The sequence below is a fragment of the Zonotrichia albicollis genome, chromosome 14, assembly GCF_047830755.1.
Source record: "Zonotrichia albicollis isolate bZonAlb1 chromosome 14, bZonAlb1.hap1, whole genome shotgun sequence".
Taxonomy (NCBI): Eukaryota; Metazoa; Chordata; class Aves; order Passeriformes; family Passerellidae; genus Zonotrichia; species Zonotrichia albicollis.
Window position 1 is genome coordinate 19,200,738 of NC_133832.1, and position 20,366 is coordinate 19,221,103.

At 42.8% G+C, this 20,366-nt stretch overlaps 1 protein-coding gene across 4 annotated transcripts in view; it reads left to right on the top strand.

The window, feature by feature from the left end:
- Nucleotides 1-20,366, top strand: part of DIAPH2 (diaphanous related formin 2) — a 168,826-nt gene that overhangs the window by 36,376 nt on the left and 112,084 nt on the right. For all 4 annotated transcript variants that reach the window (XM_074551318.1, XM_074551319.1, XM_074551320.1 and 1 more), the window contains 2 exons: nucleotides 1,149-1,781; nucleotides 4,206-4,320. In XM_074551318.1, coding sequence (XP_074407419.1) covers nucleotides 1,149-1,781; nucleotides 4,206-4,320 — 748 coding nt within the window. The remainder of the gene's footprint in view (nucleotides 1-1,148; nucleotides 1,782-4,205; nucleotides 4,321-20,366) is intronic.

Consider the following 20,366-nt stretch of genomic DNA (forward strand, 5'->3'; position numbering starts at 1 on the left):
TAGGAACTAACAGATATTAGAATTTAGTGCTTTTGCCTCGGTCTGGCTTATTTTGTACTCCTTCAATGCTAGGCAAAGTCTGCCTTTTTGTCTTTACTTTTTCTGCCTTAAAGCCTGTGATCTCACTTGCTATTTGGGCACTAAGGTGGAGGCCCAACCACTCCTGTTCTTACTTCCTTCTTGCCAATTTTTGTTTGTTACAAATTCCTACAAGCCAGTGTTCCACTGAAATGTGACAAATGTTTTAATGAGTTCTCCAGCAATTGTTGCATTATAACTTGTGAGCAAAGAAACACATTGTGCCTTGTGCAAAATAAAAAATGTACTTTTAGTCTAATTAATTGTTAATCCTGTGTTATTGATTCTAACACAGTTCAGATTATCCAGACATGACAGGGCATTCACAGTAATGCTGACCACTGGTTAATTAACCATGTAATTCTGGTATCTGTTCCCTTTTCTGGTGTTATGCTCCCCACAGAATTTGATGACACTTATTTTTAGCTGCACTCACCCCTCTGATGGTTTGACATGCTGCTGTTTCACTTCCTTATTAATTAGCAAGAACTTATTAGAGTCGATATTGTGATTGCTCTTTCTTCCTCTCACCAAAGAAGCCCCCTCAGACAGCTCCAAACGACAGCAGGGCAGGTTGTGCACGCCCTTCACCCCTCCAGGTGTCAGAACAGCTCTGAACAACTGTGGTCCTGTGGCCTCTTCCACTGCCCCAGCTGCTCCACTGATTGCTGGGGAAGCTCTCCCAGCAGCAATGAGTGTTGTTAAAATTCACCATGGTTATTCTCATCTCTGATGCCCCAGCTTGCTGGGGTGTCCTAAGTGGGATAAATGTTTTGTGCATTGGTAAGAAATAAAATGCTGTTCTGTTCACTTAAATGTTACTGCTACTATTAAATTTTCTTTAAAATTGAAACAATTTGTTTTGATAAAAATGCTAGGTTATTCAGTTTACTTGGCAGCTTTATGGTACGTGGGATAATCTATTGTTATTGTTTCTCATTTAAATAGGAGAACAGTTGCATTTCTCACTTTGTTGAGATGCAGTTGGCTAAAAACCGTCCTGGTTGGTTCAGCTTCATATCAAACTGCCTGCTGTCACTGATGAAGGGAATTCCTCTGTTCTGTTCCAGGGTCCAGGCCTGACAGAAGCCCCAGCAATGCCTCCAGCCCACCCAAGTGAGAACGTCCCACCATCCCCAGCGCCCTCACTCCCAGCTGGAGCCATCCCTCCTCCTCCTCCCCTCCCTGGTGCAGCAATCATTCCTCCTCCTCCTCCATTACCCGGTGGAGTAACAATTCCTCCGCCCCCTCCCCTGCCTGGCGGAGTAACAATTCCTCCACCACCTCCTTTGCCAGGTGGAGTAACAATTCCCCCACCCCCTCCCCTGCCAGGTGGATCAGCAATCCCTCCCCCTCCTCCCTTACCTGGGGCATCCCTTCCTCCCCCTCCCCCTCCTCTGCCCGGTGCAGCCATCCCAGCTCCCCCTCCTCTGCCCGGTGTGCCCCCAGCGCCCCCTCTGCCCGGGGGAGCAGTGCCCCCTCCTCCCCCTCTGCCCGGAGGGGCGGGGCCTCCTCCTCCTCCTCCTCCCCTGCCCGGGGGCGCGATCCCTCCCCCGCCGCCTTTCGGGGGGCCCCCAATGCCTCCCCCCCTGGGAGGGGCCCCCTTTGCCCCCTTCCCCATGGTGCCAGCGCTGCCCCACGGGATGAAGGAGAAGAAGAAGTATAAGCTGGAAGTGTCCATGAAGAGAATCAACTGGTCAAAGGTATGCCAGAGGTGTGGGGATGATGTTCCTTCCCGTCCTGCACTGCACCGATAGGCTTGGTACCATGCAGTGATGGGTTTTGAAATCTCATTCGTTTGCTTATTGTTGTACCAAGTGTCCCAGGAGGGCAGCTTACCCCCAGTCATTGTGGTGCCAGGTGTCCCCAGAAGCCAGCTTATTTCCAGTGCCTTGTCTCAGCTGCAGTGAACATCCCTCAAGTTGTATAAAAGTATACCTGTATGTCCAAACTGTTTTAAAGCAGCTTTCACACATACCTAGCAAAGCAAACCAACTTAAGCTTTTTAGATTTGTGATGTTTGGCGTTGTTGTGAGTTCAGGCATTGCTGATATCAGGCTTTAACATTAGTTGTTGATAATTTATCCCAGCTATTCATTGTTCTCAATCAGTGATGTGCTGGAGCAGGGCTGTGGCCACTGGGAGGAGCCGTGGGGCTGCTCAAGGGAAAGGTTTGGGCATCATGAGCTTCCAGTGTCTTAGCTTGATTGTATTTAATCACATTTCATTTTTAAAACCATCTCAGAATCTAAGCATTACTTGAGCAGTAAAGTGCAAGCACAATCTGATTTGCAGGTGAGCCCTTAAAGCAGTTCCCAGTTATTCCTTGGCTCTCAGTATATCCAGTCCCTCTAACAGGAGAAGTTACACAAAAATCCAGGTGTGTGCTGGGCTGTGTTGTTTTAAAACCGCTTTTTGATCAGTGTAGCTGCTGCTCCTTCCATAGAAACAAAATTAATGTAGAGTATTAGATAATTGGATCTGTTATCAAGACTAAATCATTGCATCCTAAAGTTGTGGTTGGCAGTTTTTAGTGGTTTAAAATATGACAGATGTGTTGATGTTTGGTGTAGGAAAAAGTACCGAAATCACTGAATCATTAAGGCAAATGAAAGGACTTTTATATATTCCATACTGTGTGGTTCCTCTAAATTCTGAGTAGTCAAAAGGCTTTGAGGTAACAAAACAGCAGAATAATCCCACCAGCCTTGGAGGAGGGATCCAGCAGGCTGAGAGAGAGCCTGTGTGGAAATGTGTGGCATGCCAATTTATAGTTTCTTTTGGCAGAAGAATTAATGCTTCAATGATTTTAAATGATTTCAAAATATTTGGAGATGTGCTCAAACAATCTGAAAGCATATCTGGTGGCCACAGTTTAAAAACAGGCTTTCCATATTTAACTAGACTGATATTGAACAGCCTGCCATGTTTTTAGAGTATTAATTTAAATAAATTTTAGAATCAGTTTTAAAATCCTTACTTTTTCTGTAATTCTGATAAAATAATTGCATAAAAGGATAAGTGATAACTTCCATTCTTCATTGTGGAAGGGGGAAATAAATGTCTTGTGGAGAAAGGATGGATCAGGATGCTCTGCAGGAGTTTTGGAACTGTGGGACATAGACTGCTGTCCTGTAAGCACCGAGAAAAGCAAGCTTTTATTGTGTAACACATATTGGTGATTGCAGCCAATTTCAGTGTGATCAGTTCCATCGGGGAGTTTGTAGGAATAATTTCTGAAGTGTCTGTGAGCACTGGCTGTGACAATGGGAAGGAAGTGCAGATGGACGCTTTGCTAAAGTGCTCTGGGAACAGTGCCAGAGATCCCCTGCCTGCTGAGAAAGTGCAAAGTCTGTTTGATCATCACTTTTAAGGAGCCATCATTTGAGGAATAAAATTCTTACTGTTTAATTTGGTCCCTTTTGCTGTAACTGTCTTCCCCATTAGTGTTGGATTAAGGTAGTTTTTTAAAATGTCTTCCCTGGAGCTGCTGTAAAGCAGGGCTGGAAGGTGGAGGACCAGGATGTTGCAGGGAAATTGGACTGAGGCTGACAAATGCAGTATTGCTCAATTCCCTGCATTTCATCTTGAAGTTAAATAGCCCTTGGAAATTATTTTCATTTTAACAAATTTATAAACAATAATTAATAATGTGCTCAAAGCTGTTAGAGGAGCATATTTTGAAAACAGAACAGCAGTTCTGAGTCCTACATGAAGAGTCAAGTTGTCTTTGAGCTTCTGTATTGCAGAGCATTTTCCTGCTTTGGTACAGCAGCAGAGAGCTCAGTCTCTGCCAGGTCCCCTTGGCCACTCCATTTCCTGGGAAATTGTTCCACACAGTTCTCAGGTAGCAGGGAAAAGAGTTTGGGAACTCTCTAGAGAGAGCTAGAACACTTTCAGAGCCAGCTGCTGGTTTTAGTTCTGTTTGGAGAACTTGCTGAGTGGGAGAAGTACAATAAAGGCCATTTGTGGGCAGCTCAGCTCCCCGTGCTTGTGCAGGAACAGCAGGGATGGAACGTTCCAGAACGGGGCTGAGCTTCCTCAGCCCAATTCTCACAGAGGTTCTGTAGCATTTGTTTCACCTTGGCTGTTGGAAACACTCCTGATTGACTCTGTTTTCCTTGCAGATCGAGCCTCAAGAAATAGGAGAAAACAGCTTTTGGGTAAAAGCTGAAGAAGATAAATTTGAGGACCCGGAGCTGTTTGCAAAATTGGCACTTACCTTTGGAACCCAAATGAAAGGTACATTCTTACTTTGCTCTTTATTGTGTTTTTATTAAGTTTAAAACTGTGTAATGGCAGTTTCTTTTATGCTTTGTGCAAAACCATGGAATTCATTTGATGGTTTTATAGCAGGAAGATGATTTAAAACATATATTAAGCATAACAGTCTATTACAAGAATTGCTCCCCCTTCACTTTACAGCATGAGGGGAGGAACCTTTTTTGCAATAATACCTTTTAAAAGTGCACTGTATGTTGCAGACAGATGTGAGTTTTGTTTTAATGGAATTATAATTAAATTTAAATTCTGATCCTAAAATCATGTTTATTTGCATTATTATTCCTAGCTGAGAATTTCTGGAATAAGAACAGCAGTTTTTGCTAAGCCAGTGTTAAAAAAGATTAATTCAGGAAGGGCTCTCAGAGGACTGTAATGAACCATTTCTTGAGTAGATTCCTTGAATTATTTCTGAATACGGTTTTTTTCTGTGTCCTTTTGAAACCTCTTCAAAGAGTTGGTCATGGCTGTGTTTTTCATAAGATAGATTCATGTTCCTCTCAGTAGTCAGTGAATTTAAACCATTAGAATTCTCTTTTTGCAGCACACCTTGGAAGCACTTCCTGGTCCAAATGTTCAGCTATTCCATGCAGTAATTCAAAAGCATCATTTGCAGTAATTTATCCTTTTTTCCATGCCTAAGTTGCATTAACTCTTGGTTCCTAGCACTGCAGGGAGGGTAAAATGCTGAGGAGTTGGTCACTTGCTTTGGTGTGGCAGGAAGCAATGCCCAGCAGCAGATGACAGAATGGCGTGAGCCCCTTCTAAACAGGAAGGACAAACTTCTACCTTGAGCTGAATTCTTGCACCAGAAATCTGAAGAAATGTTTCAGAATTCCTGAAAAGCTTCTTCGTTAAAAATGCTGAAAAAACCCTCTTGAAATGTTGACATAGCTGACAGTTTGCAGTGAGAAGAAATTCTTGTTGACATAGTTGCACAGTTGTAAAACAGGGAACAGCAGCAGCTCCTCCAATAGCTTGGTGTGCTGATAGCCTCAGATATTTTCCCTTGTTTTGTTCTCAGTTAATGGCTGTAGAAAACAAGATGCCATAGCAAAGGATGCACATTAAAAATGCTGCTGCACAGAACTCAGGATGTGAAAATCATACTTGGCTGACTCCTGCAGAAAGGAGGAGTTGTCTGTCTGGTTTCAAGGTTTTTTTTTAAACTTGAGAACCTGCTGGAAGTCAAAAAGACTCTTGGAGCGTTTGGTTGCAGCACAGACCCAAAGAATTGCATGCCAGAAGCAACTTTTCCTGCAGCTGCCATCTGAAAGGGAAACATGGATTGATGTTCACTGTTCTTCCTCCCATTGTCCTTAAGCAGCTCCATGATGTCCCAAATGCTGAATTCAGGCATCATCTGGGATCAGATTTCACTCTTGCTTTATCCCATTTCACGAGTGCATTACAGGAGAGTGATGAAAAGCCAAATAGAAATGCATGTGATATTCTCCCAGGAGCACAGTCAGCATGTAAAACAAACAAAGGGATGAGTGGAAGCAAACTGACAATTGCCAAAAGCAGTTTGGATGACTTAGTGTTTACTGTTTTGTGTTCTGTGGAATTTTGGAATGCCACTGGGAATGGTAACTGAAGTAAAAGCAATGGTAGTGTGCACATTTATTAAAAATTCGTGATTCCCTGTAAGTTGTAGCACTGAAATTTGATTAACCTCTGAATGCTATTCATGGCTCTTTGGTACAATGAGAAAAACACGATGAATTTCTCTCATGTAACACAGTTTTGGTTTAGGGTACTCCAGAAATGACTCAATGTTGCTGTCACTGAGCTGCCAGCTGCTGTTTGAGTGCTGTCTGCTTTAGGGGAGTGCAGCCAGAGCTGAAGGGGTGTGGTACTTCTGGGGAGAAATATTGTTGTGAAGTTGAACAATAACTTTTGCATGTTATATTATTAATGCAATGTAGTTATGCATCTCAGGAAACCTGGGCTACTGCTTTTTGATGGAGTTTGGAGTTTGATGGAGTTTATCATATCATAAATGTGTATGATTTAATTCTGTACAATGTCCTAAAACCCACAACTGAAATTAACAGTTTAAAATACTGGTGTTCTTGCCAAGAACCACATGATCTTTGAAATAATTTAAGCAGGTCATTTTATGGCAATCACTCTTTTACCAAACTTTGCCTTTGTCCCTTAGCTGATGTGAAATTTTCTCTCTGGCCACCAGCAGAAGGGAGGGCAGCAGCAGCACTGCCATGTCTTCAGTGCTTGCTGGAATATGATGTCCAAAAGCTCCTGTTTGATTCATGGGATGTTAAATCCCATAAATTGAATGTGAAGTGCCTCCTGCCAGGGCAGGTGGAGGCTGCAGTGCTGTGGTTTGCAGCCAGGTTGTGGCACATCCCATCCTCAGGACTGGGACAGTGCTCAGGGCTGGGCCTGCTGCTCTCCAAATCATCCCTCACTGTGTGATTGATGGTCTAATTGCAAAACACTACAAAGCAAGTTAATGCCTTCTCCCTAAAGGATCATGTTAATTTCTGCCTCTTGTAATTTAGGTTGTGTATTTTGCCAGTCAAGAATGATAGTAGTGCTCTGAAGAAATTAATTATGTGTACAGTAGGTCTGTAAAGGTAGTAATTAGTACATAATAGTCTGTAACTACTGGGATTGTTCCAATGCAGAATTCATTATCCATCCAGCTTGCCTCAAGGGAAAACTTCTCCATCAGGGTTCTGTTGCTTTACAATTAGACTTTTAAAATACAATTCAACAATCATTTTCATATGTTTTCAAAACTGAAGCAAGGTCCTAATAGGTCAGTGGTATTTTCCACATTATGGGAATTTGAGTGGGAAGGGACAAGAGAAAAGACAAACTTCCATGTGAGCTGTAATTGAGCAAAACATGAACAAAATGTTCAGGTTTTGATTTTATATGTATAATGTCTAGAATATGTATATAAATAATGTGTATAATGTGTATATAAAGAATATATGGTAGGTCAGTGCACCATTCAACTTGAAGGAAATTCTTTGCATTCATTTGCATTTGGGACTTGTAAGTAAATACAAAGAGCAGCAATTAGTACTTGTAGAAAATGGCTTTGAATTTGCTATGCTGAGAAGCCCAGTTCTAATTCATCAGAGAACTTCAACATTTCAGGCTTTCAGTGGATCCAGCTGGGCCAGATTTCCTGTGAGGCAGCTGCATCTGTAGGTGTGAGGCAGCAGGGCTCGGCTGATGCAGAGATCTCTGCGTTTTGTGTGGCTGTGCTGCTCTAGCTCAGCTTCCTGCGCTGCTTTGGCAACAGAAAAAGGAAGAGAAACCTCTGAACTCCCCAGGAATTTGCTTCAGGATTGCAGACTGCAGGTGGCTCCCTTGGTCTGCTGCTGGCTCAGCTGGGTTTGTTTGGTTCCCTTCCCTCCCCAGCCTCTCCCTGCAGCAGGGGGGGATCCGAGAGAGCAGGATCAGCTCTGTGCCGTGGGGTCACCCCGGGCTCTGTGGCAGCACAATTTCATTTCCTTGCCTTGCACACCTCGGTCATCAGTCTTCATATCTGTTTCGCACAGAAGTGCAGCAGATTGGTTTGTTTTCATCTCTGGATGTATTTGAAATTGTTGTTTTTCAGCAACAGAATAAATTCAAGTACCATAAAGGAGGAATGAGTTATTAGTTTACTATTTTTCACTTTCTTTTTCTTCTCCGCTGGATTTATGCAGCAGATAAACTCTCAAACTCAAGGGTGAAAAAGCTTTGCATGGTTTAAACAAACTGCTGCCTGAAAATATTACCATCTAGCATAGATTTATGTATCTCTGTATTTTGATATTTCATGTACATTTTTTTACTTCTTACATGATCTTAGATTTATTTTAGAGTCCAAGTCTTATTTCCAGAGCATCAGAACCCATTTAATTCATCATGAGACCAAAGGACTGATATGAGTGTAGTATTCAGAAGGGTCTAAAAGAAAGCAAAAGTTCCAATTAGGAGGTAAAGATTGTAAAAATCAGGTCTTAACATTTTATTTCAAATAGCATTTTAATGCACTCACCTTTCAATAGCTTAATTTCTATGTCAAAGGTATTTTGTAATAAGGAGTCTAAGAAAACATAATTTATTTTGAAAATACATGTCCTGTTGGTGTGACCTGCTGACTGTAGTTATTCTCATCCTGTAACAGTGAATGAAGAATATCCCAGATTAACAAATAAAATCTATTCAGACTTTTTCAGAAGTTAGGCTCAGTGTCAGTTGTGCTATTGTTGTTTATTGTCTTCTTTTCCTCTAAGATTTTATTTATGTAATCATTTCAGAATGCTCATGCTTTAGGGTTGGACAGAGGCAGGAATTTCACTGCAGGTCTGTGGGACACACTTTGATTGTGTCTCTCAGGACTCTGCTTTTAAAACTTTGTGGTAGATTCCTAAGGGGGGGAAATCAAGAGGGATGGGTCAGATGGATGCAATTTTCCTCTCTCCAGTTTGTTGTTCCTGGAGCCTGCTTTCTTTGCATATGCAGCTGAGTTGGTTTTTTCTTTTTTCAGAGAATTGTTGTTCCGTAAGAGGGTTCTGAGAGAGAAGTCTGGGCATTGTCTTAATCAGCATTACAGCAAGAACTGCAATAATTGCACCTCCAGAAAATCAAATCCAAACAGCCTGTGTGTGAATTAAATTGTATTCAGATGAGGAGACAGGTGGGAAATAGTTTGAGGTCTGGGCTATTTGAAGGCTGCTATCATTATTCATGGATTGCTTGGAGGTACAGCATAATGTATTCCCCAGAATTGCTGCAGAAATGGAGTTCATTCCAAAATCAGCGTTCTGTCTGTTCTGAATCCAGGTCAGATGCTCTGAAGTGGAGGCCATTCCTTCAGTTTTACTTTAATTGGCAGTGCTTAACCCTTTTGGAGCATCACTGGGGCAGGTGAGAGCTCCCTGCTGGAGATGTGAGGAGCAGGGATCTGCAGTGGGGAGTCCTGCTGGCTCCTGAGTGAGTGCAGGAGTTGTGCAGGTACAAACTGATTATCCCCTGCCTGCTCAGTGCCACGTGGCACACTGGCATGGGAGGGGCTCTGCTCTGTGTGTGTGTGTGCCTGCTGCAAGGCCATCCTTTGCTTAAACCATCTCTGGCACTGAAAAACTTCTCAAAAATATTAGTAATAGCCCCTGCTGCTCAGATTTTCTGCAAGTTTCAATTAGTTATTTTGGCAGAAAGCTTCACTGGAGGAATTTAACAAGAATTTAAGTAGCATTGGAGTGGGGACAGACATGTATTGTCTAAAAAAACCTATTCTGTGTATTTATAACTATGTTGTGACTGAGTTGTCTTAGTAATGTGTTATATTTTAGGTGGTTGCTTGCAGAGTTCTTGTATTAATTTGTTATACCTCAACTCTCAGAATATGAAAATTAAAATCTTGAAGAGGAAAGATGGAGCAGCAGTTGTGACTATAAAGAAAAGCCAAGGGAAGGTGAAATCTCAAGGGCTTTGGGTTTTTCCTACCAAGGAAATTGGTCCAGTGGGTTCTTCCCAACCTTTAAGGTGTTGGAGGTTCCCATCAGGGAAGTGTTTGGGTCACTGCTGGTGACACACAGCCAAATGTTCATTGCCCACCCATTGCAGCAGCCTGGAACTGGAGCCACTGTGGGATCACTCTGGTGCAGGTTGGTACCTCTGCACCTCCTCCGTGCTCGCTTTTCTCAGGAGCTGCAGCTTTGTGTGGAATCCAGCAGGGGAAGGAAGGCAGCTCTGCATTGCCAGTGTCTGATGGAGGCTCAGTGATGCAGTGCTCAAATAAAGCCCAGCACTCTTAATGAGGAGCTGAGGACAGAGACACATGTACTGGCACTGCAGAGACAGGGATTGTGTACAGAGACTAATTAGCATGAAATATGAATACATTCATGAAGCACTCTTGATCTATAATGCTCTTACAGAGAGTATTTTTTTCCTATGAATCCGATGAAAAAGAAATTCAGAAGTTGAATTGAAAAAGGAATCTGTGTTGAACCGCAAAAAGAAATGGGGTTTGTTTGTTTTGAAGCAAATAGAAATCTATATTCCTGGGATAAAACCCCTTCTGTATGAATAAATAAAGAGATTAGACTGAGAAGAATGCTTTCTCTAATGTCAAAACAGAAAGAATAACCTGCAAAAGATGCTCCTCTTCAAGTATACAACTGATTTTTCATGGGAAGTTAGGTTAGATATCCTAAAAATCTATTAAATGTGAAACTAGTTACTCTCTACAGGAAGTGCTCAAGGCCAGGTTGGATGGAGCTCTGAGCAGCAATACTGGAAGGTGTCCCTGCCCATGGCAGGGCTTGGAGCAAGATGATCTTTAAGGTCCCTTCCACCCCGAACCATTCAGTGATGATGTGATTAAATCATCCTATGGGCTTGACAGCAATCCTTTGCTCAATGAACTGTTGGGATTATCCATTGTGGCAATTCTCCTCAGGTGTGGCTTCTCTTTCACATGCAGGCATTGCTGTCTGTAAATGCACATCAAATGCAGTGATGATGAGTTAGAGGTCAGTTCTGGCTCTGTGCAGAATGGTTTTAGAACCATTCCTTTTGCCTTCTGATGGGTTTGGAGCTGTAAATCCATTTTCTGGCAGCTCCCTCAGTGTTGGTGAAGGCAATTCCAGCTGAGTGTTCAGTGCAGGTTCTTCAGCTGAACATTGGCTGGGAATTTGTGACCCAAGTGAAGTAGGGAAGAATAAAACCTCCAGAGGAAAGGCTGGCGAGCAGACCAGCTCCTCACCAGGACAGTTGGTGCTGACTATTAAATAAGTTCTGCACCAATATTTTCACTGTGCTGAACACTTCCAGCAGAGTTCTAGGAATAACAATGTATTTGCTTAAATAAATAAAACCCCACTGTAAACAAAGCCATGGTTATAAGCAAAATTGATGGTCTTGCTTGTAAAATAGTTCTTTCAAGGCTGCATTAAAGAGCTGCCCCCTGCATCTTTCAGCAGAACCATAGTTAGCACATCCTGCACTTCCTCCTAAATCTACTTTCTATCAAAAGAAATAGAGTGTGGGGTTTTGTTTCCTGCAGAAGCATAAAGTGACAAAATGTGTCTGATTCATGGCCTGGTTCCACTTGCTCACTGTGCTGACCTGCAGTGATTCTGTGTTTGTAGAAAAATGATGCCCTCTCCATGGATTTTATGTTTTATGTGCAAAACTGTTTTTTCCTTTCTTATTGCTGACCAAAAAGCTCAAAAAAAATGTCATCTGCTCTTGACATGGAACATTTCTCTGAGTGATAGTTGCTTCACCTGTAATGCTGTTCCAGGCTGCTTTGGACAGAATAGCTGCTATTGCAAGAATTTCTGCCATTTATAGCAGAGCAAGGATACTTCTGTTACCTACAGGAATAAAGGTTCTTTGGAGAAGGAGAGATTCAAAAGCTATCTAAAGGATTAAAAGTTAACAATCATGCTATTAAGTTTTTGAATTCATTGAGAAATTGAAAATACTAGGTACATAGGCATTAGTACAGATAATAACAAAAGTATCAGCTTTTGGAATTACTTATTAATCATCTCAAATGGATGTAAAGCTATAATTACGACTCTCTATATTGTGTCTTCTGCAATGTGAGAAACTGAAATGTCTCTGGAACTTCCTCTCAGGTGCTTTATTCTGTCCTGTGAGGTGGGAATGTCATTATTGTAGAATACCACTACTGAATCATTTCCCACTGTGAAAAGGCCATGGCTTAAAGGCTTTCTAAAAGCAGAAGCCCACGTGGTAAAGTCAGTGTGGAATTATCATCAAGCTGCATTTTCTGAATGGGGGTACCTGTGGAGTGAATGCCAAGGTGTTCTTTGGCGGTTTTTTTTGTTGTTTAATTGAAGATTTGGATCATTGGCACAGAGACTCTTAATGAGTCACTGTAGCCAGGTTTGGCCTGTGTTGGTGGTATAAAGGTAAGCAGAGCTCAGGTGCTGAATTGAGGCTGCCCAGCGGATCCTGCCTGTGCTGGGGTGAGCAGTGGAGCCTGGCTGAAGGTGAGAGGCTGGGAGCTGTGTGCTCTGCACTATTTTTAGTGTGCTCCAATGCAAGCAGCTTAATTTAGTACCCTGTGTGTCCCCTGGGACGAATGCTGTGATGTGGCAGTCATTTATCTTGTGTGTCCTGCAGGCAGATAATCATTGCCTGAGCGTTCACAACACTGTGGGCACTTGGGCCCCAGGAAAGCTTTCCCAAGGTAAATCCAAGGTGGTGGCAGCACACAGAACCATCCAAGGCTGACCTCAGGCTGGTTGTGCTCTGCATTTCATCTTCAGCAGCTGCTCAGTCCTAAGAGTAAATACATGTTAATATCTATTAAATGGCTGCTGCTGCATGTACACAGAATGAATTAAACAGAGATCCTTCTCAGCTGCCTGCAGTTGGTGTTTTTTCCAAGCCAGAGGTCACATCTTTACACCTTGTAAAGTCTTTACTGTGTTTTGTCTTCAGTGAACTCAGGATCTTTGAGCATTTATAACCTGTGGCATTACACTTCCCTGTATTTCAGACAGATGTGGTGTTTTGCAGAGTTTTAACCCTGCTGCTTCTGGTCATCCTGGTTTGCTGCCTCCTTTTTCTCTCCTTGAACATCTCATTAATAGCTAATTTTTACTTATTTCTCTGTGTTTTCAGAGCCTGCCCAAAGGGGCAGACCCAAATAGTCCATGACCCACAGAAGGCACAGTAAAACACCCCTCTGGCCATCACCCAGAAATGATCAGTGGGTCCCCCCCTTTACTGAGGGGCTCTCAGATGTGCCTGTCACCAAACACCTGGCTGTGTTCCAAAGTGACACGGGAATGCCAGAAGCACTGCAGTGTCCCAGGGTATGGAACTGTTGGGGTGCCCTGGTTGAGGTGGCATTGGTCAGAGTGATGGGGACAGTGACAGTGCCTTCCCTGGGCAGTGTGGGGCCTGAGTGAGGCAAAGAGCCTGAAGGAGAGATGTGGGACTCCAGGGGCTCCCCAAAATGCAGTTTATTGTACACAAAATGCAGTTTATTGTACCCAAGGTGTTACAGCATCCAGGGTTGTGGATGACAGAGCTGTGCCCACAGCTGTCAGCTCCAGCTGCAGGCAGCCCTGGAGACCCTTTGCTTTTGGTTACACTGCGTTGTATACTGTTCTTTAGCTTACAATGCAGTATATACTTTTCTTTGCTGAGCATCTTAATACAGTAGAACCAGTTGATACCTTAACTTTTATCTATAGCCTGTCATAACTACATATTCATGTTACTGTTCTCCAGTCACAGGAGTCAGTACATTACAGTTTAAGCTATAAGGTGTTTTTCAGTTTTCTTGCAATGGAAAATTCTGAGACCTTTTTTCTACTTGCAGCATCAACAGTCTTGTTTGCCTGTGGTATCTCTGTACTTGGTAAAAATTTTTTGTTTGGGGTGGGTTTATCCTTTGCTTTAAGCCATATAAACCTCTTCTAACTAACACAGCCTTTGCCTCCTTGGTTATCCAGTAATACAGGTTCAGCAATTCTTTTCTCCTATATCAAAACTTGATTTCATCTCTCCTCCTCCTTCAGATTCTACATTCAAAACTCTTTCTGCCAAGAAATAGCTATGTCTTACATATCTGTGAGACTCTTAGCAAACTTTGATCCTTCCCAAGCAGCCGTGCCCTGCGCTGTGTGCTCAGAGCCTGGCACAGCCCTGGCACAGCCCTGGCACAGGGTTGGTGCTGGGCCCTGCTGGGCACAGCCTCCTCACACTCCCTGCCCTGGTTTGGTACTGCCCTCCACAATGCCTCAGTTTTCAATATTTGTTTGTGGAGGACTCATTTCCCAACATTTTATCCTTATTTCTATTGATCAGCTATCAAAGCTCTGCTTACCAGTCGACCTCATGGGGTGCTGACTTTTACTGCTGAAATTAATGGAATCTATTAAGGCAGATCATGTGCCAATTATTTTTAATATGATCCTTTTACCCTGTGAAGTTCTGCTTTGGCCCTGAGGCCTATGAAAGCTGCTTTTTGAGTTCTGCAGGTTCAATATAACAATAAATACCAGCTAATCTTATTTATTTATTTATTTATATACTCTAAATGGGTGAAAAACATAAACATGAAATCAAATTCCTTGTGTACTAAATCAGTGGAAATTTAACATTGTGTATTTGATTGTAGGGCAGAGTGTATAACCAGGGTGGGCTACATTACACTAAAAAGCCAAGCAATTTGGATTCCATATGTTTATGTATTTTGCATGCATGTTTATTTAAAACCTTGTTGATAGAGCAATGCTTTAAAAAGGAAGAGAATACTAAAATGTCTGTTTGGATATGAGTATTTTACTTAGTGTTTCAATATTTATTCAGGATTGTTAAATGTCAGATATCACAGTGATAGAAGAAATCAGTTTATCACTTGATTTTTATTAACATTTTAGTGTTTTCCATTCAACACCAATATCTAATTAACTCGACTGTATAAAAGGATTTTGGTTATTGGGATTTTAGCTTCATAATTTGGCAAGTTCCTTTGGAAAATGTGATTCCCATAAGTGTGTTTGTTTGTGAAGGTGAGTTTTTATGGGCATCATCAAGGGGAACAGTGGGTGAACTAATAATTTAAGAGATATCTGGTTATTAGACTTCTCATGGTAATAAAAGAAAATGAGTTTGCTGAAATCTTGGTAAAATATGACAGCAGTTTAATGACTTTTTTCCTGAGTCTTGATACTTTTTTTTTTTTTTACTTTTGAAAATTGTATGGATAAAAAACTCATCAGAATCTGGGAAATAATTACAGCTGTCCTGTCTCAGCTTGGTGGTGATGGTGGCCTGATGTCAGAGGAAAAAATACAACTGGGCCATGTGGCCGTTGAAATTAGAAATGCTATTATGGGCAGCAATTTATTGACGTAGCAAACATCTCCTGTCCCCTAGGAGAAAACTCCTGTGAGAGCTCTGAGCTGCAGGGATGGCTCTCCTGGCTCACACCCCGGGGCTGTGCAGAGCTCAGGGTCTGCAAGCAGGATCTGCCAGCCCTGGGGCAGAGGGACAAACGGGGGGCACAGTCCTGAGGCTGCTTCATTGCAATATTCATGGCAAAATGGGAGAGAGGTCATGGAAAAGGCCCCTGGGTTTTATTCCAGCTCCTTCCAGCACATCTCCCACACTGTAAATGGGCCCCACGGAGGATATTTTCAGTTTAATCCTTGTTTGCCTGCTGTTGTTTGATTTCTAATGTTCATCTGTGTTGCTGTGGCCATTTGTGTGTCGTGAGTTGTTAATATTTGCTTTTCATGTCTCACAGCAAAAGCAGCATCTTCCACTGGCAAAGGCAGGTATGGGATTGGGATCAGGTGTGGGAGTATTTGGACTCAGGTGTGGGTAAATTTGGGATTGCAGTCAGGTGTGGGTAAATTTGGGATTGCAGTCAGGTGTGGGTAAATTTGGGATTGGAGTCAGGTGTGGGTAAATTTTGGATTGGAGTCAGGTGTGGGTAAATTTTGGATTGGAATCAGCCATGGGTAAATTTGGGATTGGAATCAGCCATGGGTAAATTTGGGATTGGAATCAGGTGTGTGTGTTTGGGATCAGGTGTGGGTAAATTTAGGATTGGAATCAGCCATGGGTGTGTTTGGGATTGCAATCAGCTGTGGGTAAATTTGGGATTGGAATTAGGTGTGGGTGTGTTTGGGCATTTCTGTGTGTGCATTGAGAGTTATTGTTTTGGTTGTTTTGTCTTTTTTGGATTTTTTGTGGCCCAGGCACCCCCTGATGCTGTTGATAAAGAGCTGAAAGCCATCCCAATGCAGAGTGGGTAATTAGGTTCACTTTAGCTGTACAACTTTGCTGCACAAGTTCTTGCTAGAGATTGACAATTAGACTGTTTACAGTCATTTTAGGGCAATTTTAACAGAGCAAGGAATATTTCATGTGAAATTAATAGTAGTCATTAAATGTGGTGGTCGAATAAAGTAGCAATCAATTATACAAACAATTAATAAGGGTACAGATCCCCTGTTACTTTTTTTTTTGCAAAACTAATTTGTAAAACTAAGTTATGATCTTTTTTATTCTTCCACAGAGCATAATTTGTTGGGTTGATGCCACTTCCTTCAGCTTGATTACATTAATTAGGCAAAAAACATACAAGATTGCAAGAGGTTCCATGTTTTTTTCCTCCCTGTTAGTTTTATTTTTTATCTTGAGAGCTCAGTGTAAGATTTGCTTTTAGATCAATTGCTTGCTTTGTAATAATTCTTTTTTTATTGCTGTACCAGGTATTGAGCTCTTCTGATTGCAGAAAGGACAGAGTGACAGCAGGAGTGCTTAATTAATTTTGCTTCAGGAATTGGTAACTGAGTGATTTTAGGTGAACTGAAAAATGCCAGGTGGCATTGGGAATAAACATGAGATCCCACAGCTGCTGCCTGAATTGACAGGAGGCGTGGCTGACATCTGCTGATGCTCTTGCGTTTCTCTCTGGATATTTGGGGAAAATGTTTCCTGCTTGTCAAAGTTGGAGCCCAAACGACAGAGTGGAGCTGTGAATGAGTTTGGATGGGAAAGCACCTCAATCCCAGTCCCTGCAGGGTCCAGGGGAGTGTGTGGCTCCTGCCAGAGCCTCTCCTCATCATCCTCTGCATTTCTGTGTCCCTGCATGCAGGGCTGGCCGGGGAGCTGCCCCTGCTGGCCTTGCCCTGTGCCCTCCTCCTTGCTGCAGCCCCAGGGCTCTGCTCCTGCAGGGGACGAGGGACGGGAGCGGGGGAAAGGGCTTGGGGTTGAACCAGGGGGGTTTGGATTGCATCTCAGGAAAAATGCCTTCACTGCTGTTGTCAAGCATCATTAACACGGGCTGCCCGGGGAAATGGCATCCTGTTCAAAGGCACCAGGACATGGCATCCTGGGGGTGTTCAAAGCCACCTGGATGTGGCACTCGAGCACGTGGTGCTGGACATGGTGGTGCTGCTTGGACTTCAGGATCTTGGAGGCCTTTTCCAGCCCGAGTCAGTCCATTTGATGATCAGCCGGTTGTTTGTGCAGTTTGGCTTTTGTGAGCACACAAATATTGTCAGAGTTCATTGTGCTCCTGCAGCCAGAGCCTGGGCATGGCTCCCCTGCTCTCCCAGATGTTCCCCTGCTCTCCCAGATGTTCCCCTGCTCTCCCTGATGTTCCCCTGCTCTCCCAGGTGGCTGCAGGAAGGTCAGGCTGTGCCCAGCTGAGCTCCCTGTCCCATTCCAGCTGGGAATGCTGTGGGCACATCTGTATTGCTGAGGGAAAAGAACAGCAGCAAATTTGAGATTGCTTTGTGTTTGACTTCCTTCCTTCTCCCCCTTTATTCGACTTTTATTTCCATTTCTGAGTGCCTCCAGGACTAGCAAAGGAATGGGAGACTGTCAGTAGCATTCCAAGATGATCCATTTAGCCAGACTTTGAGAAGTTTTATTGTGTTGCAACAGAATTTGCTGCACTTTTGTGCTACAAATTACTTTCTAATCTTTTGGTGGCATTCCTAGCTCTTTATTTCATTTTTCTATCACGTCATACCACATCAGGAGTTAATTTTTTTCTTTGAGAGTGGGATAAATTCAATGTAATTGTTAATTTCAGCTGCTCAAGTCTTCTCTTGTCGGTGTACTTCACATCCCTTGCAACTCTATGGACACTTAATTTTTTTTCTCTCCTACACTCCTGTAGTAGCCGCAGCTCTTGTCTCAGGCAGAGGCAATAACAAAGCAGTGAATTTCTTTGGTTTGTTTACTTCTGCTGCCAAATACTGGTAAATGCAATTGGGAAGCCACTTGCCAGATGGAAATAAGATGAAATTACTCGTTCATTTCCCATGACAATATAAGGATGTTTTTGTTCGCTGTGTGAACAGACTTGACAGAAATTGGAGACTTAGGTTCATGATAAGGTAGGCTAAAGTTCACCTGAATATCTGCTTTCTCCATGCTGTAATTTCATGTACTCCTTTTTAGCTCCTTTTAATTTTCATCCTCATCCTGTTCATGACTGACAGTTTTTGCTGTTAATTATTTATTAAAATCACTCATTGATAATTTAAAGAAAGAAGGGAATTTCATATGAACTGGACATTTCAGCTCATAATAAAATGCTTTAACAGCTTCAATATCATTAAATAAAATCATATATATTTCAAAAAATTAGTCGTGGCCACTTCAAATGCTATTCAGTAGCTAAATTAATGAACAGGTGTAAAATGATAATTTTCAAGAATAATGTATGCTTCCTTTTTTTTTTCCTACAGAAGTACAAAAGTACTGATGGTAGGATTTTTTCCTAATTAAGTCTCCAAAGTATTTCAACCTGTTTATGTATGTTCTTTGCCATTATTATCATTAGCCCTGCTCAATGTGTTTTAAGCTTACATAAGGTTTTGTTTAGGGTTTGTATGCCCTGGCTGGGCTTGCAGGGTTTCAAGCAGGGCACTTGCAGTGGGATTAGAGGAGTTCCCAGCTGAAGGCACAGCTGGAGCTGCCCATGCTCTGGGAAATGTCAGATGAGCAGCAAACAATGCCTTGCAGCTTCTTGCATCAGCTTTTTCCCTCCAACACTGATAAACAAATGTGTTATTGCTAACTTAATAGAACTCTAAATTAGGAAAAAGTGAGTTCTGCAGTGCTGGTGTTTCCATCTGTGTGTGCTGGTCTCCAGAAGGGATCTGTGTGTGCTGAAGGGCCTGGGCTCTGCTCGGCTTTGTCACGGTGCCTGTCCTTCCCTGCGTGCAGGGACAGAGTGTAAGGAAATACAGACAGTGCCGAAGGGACCCTCACACCTGAGGAGTTCAGCTGTGCCAATCACCAAAGATTAGGAACAGGTCACAGCTGTGGCAAATAAGGAGAAGAGTGCTACAAAAGAGTGGGGTAGCTGGGTGAGGAGAGAGTTGGAGTTTGATGGAGTTTGTTGGTTGTGCTGAGAAGGAGTCAGTGCTGTGAGGAGCTGTCCATGAGAAAGCACTGAGAAGGTATGGCAGCTTTGCAATAAGATGACAAGGTCCCTGTCCCTCTTCTGTCTGTCTGAGGCCAGGTATAAAGAAAAGCCCTCCCAAAGCCTTGTACAGCTCTGATGGTGTGAGTAATTGTGCATGAGCAGCTCAGCACTCCCCAGGACACACTCACTGCTCCAGACCTGTTCTTTCAGTGAGTGCTCTATTGCTTCATCACCAGAGCTCAGAGTAAAGGACATTCCCCTCTGCTGCACCTTTGGATTTAAACCATCACCATTTCTGCCATGGAAACCTGGCTGTGGCAGCACCAGCTCTTGTGGTGTCTGTGGGACTTGCTTTGGAAAGAAGCTGGTTTTGAATGAGGATGTGAGCCAGCACAATTATCAAAGTGCTGTAATGAGCAATCACAGCCCTGAACTCCACGGTCTCTATGAAGCAATACAGCTGCTTCAGCTTCCACATTGATTTTTCATCTTGCTTTTCTGAGCTGCCCTGTGCTGGCTGCTAGAAAATCCTTCTTTCATCTCTCCCTTTGGTTCTGTGGCATCAAACCAAGGAGTGTCCTATCTTTGAACAGGCACTTGTGAAGGGAGAGCCTGACGAGGGCTGGCAGGTCGGTCAGCAATGGTGCATTGGGTTCTGGGAAGTATCAAGTCTCTTTTTAATTGAGTTAATTGTTTTTCCAAATTCCGCAATCCGTGGTTGTGTGACACTTGAATCGCTGCTGAGATGGATTGTGTGAGCAGAGCTCTCTGATGCTCCATGTCATCTCAAGCATGGCTGAAATGGTGGTGGAGAGGTTCTAGGAACTGTCTTATCTAGAAATTTTATTGTCTCTTTCTGCCTGTGAATTTGGGCTTGCTAAGATTGGTGTTGATGCTGTATTGTGGCCTTAGTGCAGTCACAAAAGCATCTGGTTCTAGTGTTTCTCTGTTTTTTGTGAATTGGCATGAACTTTGAAAGATACAACTTTTTTAAAAGAACATTTCTTCTGGCCTTTTTCAAGTAGAAAAATTTTACTTTAACCTTAGACATCTGATGTTTGTTAAATGGATGCTCTGTAAGCAGTGG